The sequence below is a fragment of the Aethina tumida genome, chromosome 6 (assembly GCF_024364675.1).
Source record: "Aethina tumida isolate Nest 87 chromosome 6, icAetTumi1.1, whole genome shotgun sequence".
Taxonomy (NCBI): Eukaryota; Metazoa; Arthropoda; class Insecta; order Coleoptera; family Nitidulidae; genus Aethina; species Aethina tumida.
This window is the reverse complement of record NC_065440.1, coordinates 10,078,904-10,088,635: the sequence shown is the minus strand read 5'-3', so window position 1 is coordinate 10,088,635 and position 9,732 is coordinate 10,078,904. Positions and strand designations below refer to the sequence as shown.

The 9,732-nt window shown below is 35.8% G+C and overlaps 5 protein-coding genes across 5 annotated transcripts; 2 read left to right on the top strand and 3 right to left on the bottom strand.

The window, feature by feature from the left end:
- Positions 1-366: 366 nt before the first annotated feature.
- LOC126265990 (E3 ubiquitin-protein ligase SIAH1B-like) lies at positions 367-702 on the top strand. Its single transcript, XM_049969104.1, has one exon. The coding sequence runs from the start codon at positions 367-369 to the stop codon at positions 700-702; it is 336 nt and encodes a 111-aa protein (XP_049825061.1).
- Positions 703-1,256: 554 nt separating this feature from the next.
- Positions 1,257-3,201, top strand: LOC126265989 (glutamate [NMDA] receptor subunit 1-like). Its single transcript, XM_049969103.1, has 5 exons — positions 1,257-1,385; positions 1,441-2,168; positions 2,217-2,522; positions 2,575-2,847; positions 2,901-3,201. Exons 1-5 carry the CDS (start codon positions 1,257-1,259, stop codon positions 3,199-3,201), a joined length of 1,737 nt encoding a protein of 578 aa, XP_049825060.1.
- Positions 3,202-5,513: 2,312 nt separating this feature from the next.
- On the bottom strand, positions 5,514-7,043 carry LOC109604771 (glutamate receptor ionotropic, kainate glr-3-like). The gene is made up of 4 exons (XM_049969102.1): positions 6,631-7,043; positions 6,282-6,582; positions 5,951-6,228; positions 5,514-5,897 (listed from the first exon to the last, which is right to left on the bottom strand). The coding sequence occupies exons 1-4, from the start codon at positions 7,041-7,043 to the stop codon at positions 5,675-5,677; spliced, it is 1,215 nt and encodes a 404-aa protein (XP_049825059.1). The 3' UTR covers positions 5,514-5,674.
- Positions 7,044-7,617: 574 nt separating this feature from the next.
- Positions 7,618-8,488, bottom strand: LOC109604773 (uncharacterized). Its single transcript, XM_049968735.1, has 3 exons — positions 8,365-8,488; positions 8,034-8,311; positions 7,618-7,980 (listed from the first exon to the last, which is right to left on the bottom strand). The coding sequence occupies exons 1-3, from the start codon at positions 8,410-8,412 to the stop codon at positions 7,680-7,682; spliced, it is 627 nt and encodes a 208-aa protein (XP_049824692.1). The 5' UTR covers positions 8,413-8,488; the 3' UTR covers positions 7,618-7,679.
- On the bottom strand, positions 8,450-9,456 carry LOC126265988 (glutamate receptor 1-like). Its single transcript, XM_049969101.1, has 3 exons — positions 8,714-9,456; positions 8,531-8,665; positions 8,450-8,483 (listed from the first exon to the last, which is right to left on the bottom strand). Exons 1-3 carry the CDS (start codon positions 9,382-9,384, stop codon positions 8,450-8,452), a joined length of 840 nt encoding a protein of 279 aa, XP_049825058.1. The 5' UTR covers positions 9,385-9,456.
- Between the last annotated feature and the right edge of the window lie 276 nt (positions 9,457-9,732).

Below are 9,732 nucleotides of genomic sequence, written 5' to 3'. Positions count from 1 at the left end.
ATACTCATAGAAATTTTTATAACTTGATTCTGAGGACTCCTTATTTAATAACATAATATATCAACATTCCTAATGTTGAGCTTCTTTCAAATATGAAAATCTGAAACTGAGTTTGTCATTGTCAATTTGAATTTCAAGCTTTTCCATCAATAGAAGAAAATCTATCAAATTACAGGATGCAATGTCACAAAAACTCTCTTTATTTATTAGGTAAGCAATAAAATTTAGAGAGGACACCATTAATTTTATATAATTAATCTGAATTAATTTAATCCATCTTTGCCCCAATAATAATACTACCTGGAAGCATTAGAACAAAATAAAACTCAACTCGGACCTCCAAATCACTGCAGACTTCAATCGACAATGGAGAAAGCAAAGTCCCCCTTCAACCAATCTGAGTCCATAGCCGAATTGGCCAAGACCAACAGGGATCTGATCTCGTGCTATGAGTGTCCGGTGTGCTTCAATTACGCACATCCACCCCTACGTCCGTGCGTTAACGGTCACATCTTCTGCGACAGTTGTAGGAGCCGTTTAGACAGGTGTCCCGTGTGCCGTCAGGAAAAATCGCCGGCCAGAGATTGGGTATTGGAAGCTGTGCACGACAAGCTCTATTTCCCGTGCAGGCGAAGCTGCAGGAAGATGGTTAGGGGTGACTTGCTGTGGGATCACGAGCAACGGTGCCCGGCAAGAAAGTAGAATTCGAGGAGGTCGAATTCATATATTGTCATATATTGAGAATGGGAGACTGTGTAATTTTTTATGTCTGAATGAAACAATGAATGTGTAACCATAATAAAGAAAATAAGTATATAAAGAATATTTTTATTCCATACTGTACTTAACATCTACATATAATTAATACATAAATATACTTTATTATTTATTTAAAATAATGTTTTGTGCCCTCACGAAATTGGGAGTGAATTTTGTCCAATGAAACACTGTAATTAAATCTCTAGGAAACGTGTAATTATCTGGCTTAATACAATGGCTCATATAAAAGTTGGGAGTGTCTTAATGCTCAAGATAACTAAAAAACAATGTTGAAATTATATTTGTTATTTTTTTGTTTGGTCAAAATCGTTCAGTCTAATGATTACATGCATTTGGTTAAAGATTTTGTTAATTATCAAAAAACACCTACTAAACTTAATGCCTACGTTTGTTGGAAAAACAGTGAGTAAAACAAATGTTAAATAAATAAAATGTTTCATTTAACTTCTTTAGATGAGCTTCTAGAATTTTATAAAATGTTGTATCATGGCAAAATAATTGCAAAAATCTCTTTAGTCAACACCATCAACTACAACTTACCAGAAGAACACCAGATGTTCGTTCTGGACATGAGTTGCAACAATTCCAAAACCTTCTTAGCAAATGCAAGTGTTACCAGTAATTTTGGTTCAATATATACAATTTTCTGGGTTCTTTTAGGCAAACAAACAACAGTTTTTTAAGCAACGTTGGGTAATCTGGAACCACGACACGATCGACGACTTCAAATACATGGACTTTAGAGTTGGAAGCCACGTTTGCACAGTCTCCAAAATTGGAATCGAATACAAAATCACCTCCTTGTACAGACTCACCTTTAATTCCACAAACCTGATCGAAAACGATTTGGGCACGTGGTCGTATTTCGGTGGAATTTCCATGGCTTATCACTTCCCCAACGTCAGAAACCGGAGTAACTTGACGGAGTTGCCGTTGGGCGTCTCCTACGTGATCATAAATCCTGACATATTGAACCATTTGAGCGATTACAGGGACAAGCACGTAGACTCAATCACAAAGAACAACTACATTCTGACAAACCATGTGATTGAGACCATGAACGCCACGATTGTTCCCACTTACAAACCTTCGTGGGGTTACTACAACCAAACCACCAAAAGTTACGATTTGCAAAGTGGGCTAGCGGAAATTGGTGGTACTCCTTCTTTCATAACCATCGATAGGTTAAAAATTGTGGATTACACAGTCTCCACCACCAAAACCTACTTAAGATTTATATACAGAGATCCACCTTTGACTTACGTCACCAACATGTTCACACTACCATTTGATACGTATGTTTGGTACGCTTGCTTAGTTGTTTTTGGTGTCGTTATGGTCGCTACTTATGTTATAGTTTATTTAGAGTGGAAGGATCCGAATTTTAAGTGAGTTAGTTGAGCTTTAAGGAGTTTTAATTACAGGAAACGTTTTAGTGAAACCTTGAACTATCACGACTTCATTGCACCTTTAAAACCGGACGTTTCTGAAATTTGTATAGCTGGGGTGGGATTTATCACCCAACAGGGAACGGAGTGCGAGCCTAAAAGTAATGGTGGAAGAATCGCCACGTTTTTCTCCATGTTAAGTTTTATATTTTTGTACTCGGCTTACTCAGCAAACATTGTTGCTTTGCTACAATCTACAACTGATAGTATTCGCACATTGGAAGACATTTACAACTCGAGGATGAAGCTGGGAACCGAAGACATTGTCTATGCTCACTATTTCTTTGAAGTCAGGTTATTTCCTAGAGCATAAACTTCGTTATTTACCTCTAGGAATATTAGTTAGTTACAGTCCACTGAGGAAACAGATTTATGATCAAAAAATTGCACCCAAAGGCCAAAAGTCGAATTTCATGAAGATAGAGGAAGGCATTGCGAGGATGAAATCGGAATTCTTTGCTTTTCACGTGGAACCTTCGCGTGGTTATAAAGTTGTGGCTGACACGTTTAAGGAGAACGAAAAATGTGGTATCAGGGAATTCAACTTTTTTCCCTATGTTGTTTCTCCTTGGTCGTTGGCCAGGAAAAATACTACTTACAGGGAAATAATCAAAACCAAGTATAATTAGGATTTACAACATACCTATTTAGTTCTGAAGCGTTTGCTTTTAGTATGAAACGAATTGCAGAGTCTGGACTTCAACAAAGAGAATATGTGAAGATATACACCAAAAAGCCGGTGTGTCAAAGCCAGAGTAGTAATTTTGGAAGTGTTGGACTTATTGATTGTTATGCGTTGTTCTTGATTTTTGGTATTGGTATAGCTGTTTCTGTCATCCTTCTTATTATTGAGATTATATTTAAAAGACTTATAGGAAACTTTACTAACGAAGAAGTTAGACCTTCTACTATAAAACTTGATGATGTCGTTAAGTCGTTTAAAGATCTACCAGTTGTGGAGTATATCGAATAAAAAGGCTATTCATGTCTTGCACTTTTAGTAGTTGTTTTAACCATTTCAATTTACAAATGTAAGTAAAAAATTAAAATTATTTAATCACAAACGAGTTTTATTTGAAAAATTAGTGTTAGCTTGAATTTGTTACGTCTTCTAGACGAATACGCATCAGTTACAGACAACAAGATGGCCGACCTAGTCAAACATTTCTAAAGACCTGACTCGAAAAAATGATCTTTCTTCTTCACTAGAGCTAAATTACATGACAAGAGTGCTATGTGGAGATTGCAGTAGTTAAACAGCCTTCAAAATAGCTTCCAGAGTTTAACAAAACTCCAGAGACTTCATTGAACAAAATTTGATTGTCTGACTTTAAATAGTTTACCAAATATATGTACTTCGGAGCTGGCACCCACGTTTACTCAGTCATTAAAAAAGAAATTTAATACAAAATCAGGTTCTTGCAAAAACTCACTTTTAATACCAAAAAACCTGATCCAAAATGAATTGACACATGGTGGTATTAATTATTAATAAAGAGAAAATTAATTTTTGGGACTTAAAGCTGTCGACCAATAAGAATGTGTGATTGAAGACAAATGACGGCCATTTTGAATAATTGTGATATGTGACTTATCTCCCACTGAACTCTCCCCAAAAAGTTGTCACTAGACATGCGTGACTTATATAGAAAGCCCCATCCCCACCCACACAACGACATCTACTTGCAATAAAACATAATTATAATTATTTAAATACAATTATTTATATTGTACAAGTGCATGCAAAAACAAGGGAATAAAACACAATTATAATTATTAAATACATTTATTTATATTGATTGATAATTTTATTGGCTTTTTGAATACATATCCTTATATAAAAACAATCGCAGGTGTCGGGACCAGCAAAGGTGACTCCTCATCCTCATAACAATGTTCCAGTTGTTTTTAGTACTTTGATTATCAGTATCAGCCGAGTTGTTCTAAGTTGAAGCCTTAATGTCCGTAATTGATCTATCTTATTTAAAAGTTGTCATAGAATTATAATCCATGTAAATTTTTCATTAACCATACGACTGTAGATAGTGATCTGAACGAACCCACTTTTAAATAGTAGAGGGATCAAAGTGTTTGTTACACATCCTTCAATGCTTTATATATTTAACCAAAATCCGAACAGTTGTGTCCATTAATTCTTTAAAATTAACTAATCCAACACCACTAATGTAGGGTTCATATTTCTGTATTCAAGTACTACTAATCTCCCTTTACATCTATTACGATTTTTTAAAAACCGTTCCAATTTGTTAAGAGTCTTATTTGTTTGGCTTATAAACACAATTCACTTTAAACAATGCTGCTGCTGCTGTTGTTGCCATTCTGAATATTTGACAGCGAATGCCGCAGTGTGGCCTGGGTACAAGATTATTTTTTGACCTTCATGTGCAAGCAAAATCACCTCTGTTCAGGCAGACAGTGACGTCCCGACCATGGTACCAGTTAATGGGTTTGGGCACATCAGTATGGCCTTTGTCGGGTTAATGGATTGTTTATTGTTTTAATGCGTTGTTAATAAAGACATGGATTTGAGTCAAATGAACGGAGTCACAGATCAAAATAAGATGCTCATTATCAAATTGAACACACTTGCTGTAGGCAAAAATCACACAATTCTCATGGAATTGAGTCAAATGAACGTAGTCACCGATTAAACAAGAAATAGATTGAAATAATTCACAATTTTTATATCGATGGTTCCTGTTATAGTCCATATAGTTTAAGATGTCACTGTTTATGACCACACACAATACATCCAGAAGTAACCCCATCAAGTTAGTTCAGTTTCTGAAGTTGAAAAAATGGTAACCCTTGGAAATTCCATGGAAATACCACCATGGTCAATTCATTTTAGGTCAAGTTAAAGAGTTAAAGATGAGTTTATACAAGGAAATGATTTTGTATCAAATTACTGTTTTGGTGACTGTGTAAACGTGGTTGCCAGCTCCAAAGTACATGTATTTGGTGAACTATTTAAATCTTAAACCAGGCAATCAAATTTTGTTCAGTGAAGTCTCTGGAGTTTTCAAAACAATTTTGACAAACTCTGAAAGCTATTTTGAAGGTTGTTTAACTACTACAATCTCCACATGGCACTCTTGTCATATAATTTAGCTCTAGAGAAGAAGAAAGTTCATTATTTGAGTCATGTCTCTAAAAATGTTTGACAAGGACGGCCATTTTGTTGTCTGTAACTGATACATGTTCGTCTAGAAAAAGTTAAAAATTCAAGTTAACACTAATTGTTCCAATAAAACCCGTTTGTGATTAAATAATTTTAATTTTGACTTACATTTGTAAATTGAAATGGTTAAAACAACTACTAAAAGTGCAAGACATGAATAGCCTTTTTATTCGATATACTCCACAACTGGTAGATCTTTAAACGAGTTAACGACACCATCAAGTTTTATAGTAGAAGGTCTAACTTATTCATTAGTAAGGTTTCTTGTAAGTCTTTTAAATATAATCTCAATAATAAGAAGGATGACAGAAACAGCTATACCAATACCAAAAATCAAGAACAACGCATAACAATCAATAAGTCCAACACTTCCAAAATTACTACTCTGGCTTTGACACACCGGCTTTTTGGTGTATATCTTCACATATTCTCTTTGTTGAAGTCCGGACTCTGCAATTCGTTTCATACTAAAAACAAACGCTTCAGAACTAAATAGGTTTGTTGTAAATCCTAATTATACTTGGTTTTGATTATTTCCCTGTAAGTAGTATTTTTCCTGGCCAACGACCAAGGAGAAACAACATAGGGAAAAAAGTTGAATTCCCTGATTCCACATTTTTCATTCTCCTTAAACGTGTCAGCCACAACTTTATAACCACGCGAAGGTTCCACGTGAAAAGCAAAGAATTCCGATTTCATCCTCGCAATGCCTTCCTCTATCTTCATGAAATTCGACTTTTGGCCTTTGGGTGCAATTTTTTGATCATAAATCTGTTTCCTCAGTGGATCTGTAACTGACTAATATCCCAAGAGGTAAATAACGACGTTTATACTCTAGGAAATAACCTTACTTCAAAGAAATAGTGAGCATAGACAATGTCTTCGACTCCCAGCTTCATCCTCGAGTTGTAAATGTCTTCCAAAGTTCGAATATTATCAGTTGTAGATTGTAGCAAAGCAACAATGTTTGCTGAGTAAGCCGAGTACAAAAACATCAAACTTAACATGGAGAAAAACGTGGCGATTCTTCCACCATTACTTTTAGGTTCGCACTCCGTTCCCTGTTGGGTGATCAATGCCACCTCAGCTATACAAATTTCAGAAATGTCCGGTTTTAAAGGTGCAATGAAGTCGTGATAGTTCAAGGTTTCACTAAAACGTTTCCTGAAATTATAACTCCTTAAAGCTCAACTAACTCACCTAAAAATCGGATCCTTCCACTCCCAATAAACTATAACATAAGTAGCGACCATAACGACACCAAAAACAACGAAGCAAGCGTACCAAACATACGTATCAAATGGTAGTGTGAAAATGTTGGTGACGTAAGTCAAAGGTGGATCTCTGTATATAAATCTTAAGTAGGTTTTGGTGGTGGAGACTGTCAAATCCACAATTTTTAACCTATCGATGGTTATGAAAGAAGGAGTACCACCAATTTCCGCTAGCCCACTTTGCAAATCACCAATTAAGCCATTGTAAGTGTTGATGGTTTCGTTGTAGTAATCCCACGAAGATCTGTAAGTGGGAACAATCGTGACGTTCATGGTCTCAATCAGGTGGTTTGTAAGGATGTAGTTATTCTTTGTGCTAATTCCTGTAATAGTCCACATAGTTGAACATGTCAGGGTTTATGACCACACACCATACATCCAGAAGTAACCCCATCAAATTAGTTCAGTTTCTGAAGTTGGAAAAATGGCAACCCTTGGAAATTCTACCGAAATCCACCATGTATCACTTCATTTTAGATCAGGTTTTTGTAATTAAAGGAGAATTTATGCAATGAGATACTTTTGTATTAAATTTCTGTTTTAACGACTGTGTAAATGTGGCTGCCAGCTCCAAAGTACATGTATTTGGTGAAATATTTAAATCTTAAACCAGGCAATCAAATTTTGTTCAGCGAAGTCTCTGGAGTTCTCAAAACAATTTTGACAAACTCTGAAAGCTATTTTGAAGACTGTTTAACTACTGCAATCTCCACATTGCACTCTTGTCATATAATTTAGCTCTAGAGAAAAAGAAAGTTCATTATTTGAGTCATGTCTTTAGAAATGTTTGACAAGGACGGCCATTTTGTTGTCTGTAACTGATACATGTTCGTCTAGAAGACGTTAAAAATTCAAGTTAACACTAATTGTTCAAATAAAACCCGTTTGTGATTAAATAATTTTAATTTTTGACTTACATTTGTAAATTGAAATGGTTAAAACAACTACTAAAAGTGCAAGACATGAATAGCCTTTTTATTCGATATACTCCACAACTGGTAGATCTTTAAACGAGTTAACGACACTATCAAGTTTTATAGTAGAAGGTCTAACTTTTTCATTAGTAAGGTTTCTTGTAAGTCTTTTAAATATAATCTCAATAATAAGAAGGATGACAGAAACAGCTATACCAATACCAAAAATCAAGAACAACGCATAACAATCAATAAGTCCAACACTTCCAAAATTACTACTCTGGCTTTGACACACCGGCTTTTTGGTGTATATCTTCACATATTCTCTTTGTTGAAGTCCGGACTCTGCAATTCGTTTCATACTAAAAACAAACGCTTCAGAACTAAATAGGTTTGTTGTAAATCCTAATTATACTTGGTTTTGATTATTTCCCTGTAAGTAGTATTTTTCCTGGCCAACGACCAAGGAGAAACAACATAGGGAAAAAAGTTGAACTCCCTGATACCACATTTTTCGTTCTCCTTAAACGTGTCAGCCACAACTTTATAACCACGCGAAGGTTCCACGTGAAAAGCAAAGAATTCCGATTTCATCCTCGCAATGCCCTCCTCTATCTTCATGAAATTCGACTTTTGGCCTTTGGGTGCAATTTTTTGATCATAAATCTGTTTCCTCAGTGGATCTGTAACTGACTAATATCCCAAGAGGTAAATAACGAAGTTTATACTCTAGGAAATAACCTTACTTCAAAGAAATAGTGAGCATAGACAATGTCTTCGACTCCCAGCTTCATCCTCGAGTTGTAAATGTCTTCCAAAGTTCGAATATTATCAGTTGTAGATTGTAGCAAAGCAACAATGTTTGCTGAGTAAGCCGAGTACAAAAACATCAAACTTAACATGGAGAAAAACGTGGCGATTCTTCCACCATTACTTTTAGGTTCGCACTCCGTTCCCTGTTGGGTGATCAATCCCACCTCAGCTATACAAATTTCACAAATGTCCGGTTTTAAAGGTGCAATGAAGTCGTGACAGTTCAAGGTTTCACTAAAACGTTTCCTGAAATTATAACTCCTTAAAGCTCAACTAACTCACCTAAAAATCGGATCCTTCCACTCCCAATAAACTATAACATAAGTAGCGACCATAACGACACCAAAAACAACGAAGCAAGCGTACCAAACATACGTATCAAATGGTAGTGTGAAAATGTTGGTGACGTAAGTCAAAGGTGGATCTCTGTATATAAATCTTAAGTAGGTTTTGGTGGTGGAGACTGTGAAATCCACAATTTTTAACCTATCGATGGTTATGAAAGAAGGAGTACCACCAATTTCCGCTAGCCCACTTTGCAAATCACCAATTACGCCATCGTAACTGTTGGTGGTTTGGTTGTAGTAACCCCACGAAGATCTGTAAGTGGGAACAATCGTGGCGTTCATGGTCTCAATCAGATGGTTTGTCAGGATGTAATTGTTCTTTGTGATTGAATCTATGTGTTTTTCCCTGTAATCATCTAAATGGTTCAACGTGTCAGGATTTATGATCACGTAGGAGACGCCCAGCGGCAACCCCATCAAGTTACTCCGGTTTCTGACGTTGGAGAAGTGATAAGCCATGGAAATTCCACCGAAATACGACCACGTGCCCAAATCGTTTTCGATCAGGTTTGTGGAATTAAAGGTGAGTTTGTACAAAGAGGTGATTTTGTATTCGATTCCAATTTTGGTGACTGTGTAAACGTGGCTCCCAACTCCAAAGTCCATGTATTTGAAGTCGTCGATTGTGTCGTGGTTCCAGATTAACCAACGGAAATGTTGCTTAAAAAACTGTTGTTTGTTTGCCTAAAAGAACCTAGAAAATTGTTTATATTGAACCAAGATACTGGTAACACTTGCATTTGCTAAGAAGGTTTTGGAATTGTTGCAACTCATGTCCAGAACGAACATCTGGTGTTCTTCTGGTAAGTTGTAGTTGATGGTGTTGACTGAAGAGATTTTTGCAAATATTGTGTCATGATACAACATTTTATAAAATTCTAGAAGCTCATCTAAAGAAGTTAAATGAAACAATTTGTTTATTTAATATTTGTTTTACTCACTGTTTTTCCAACA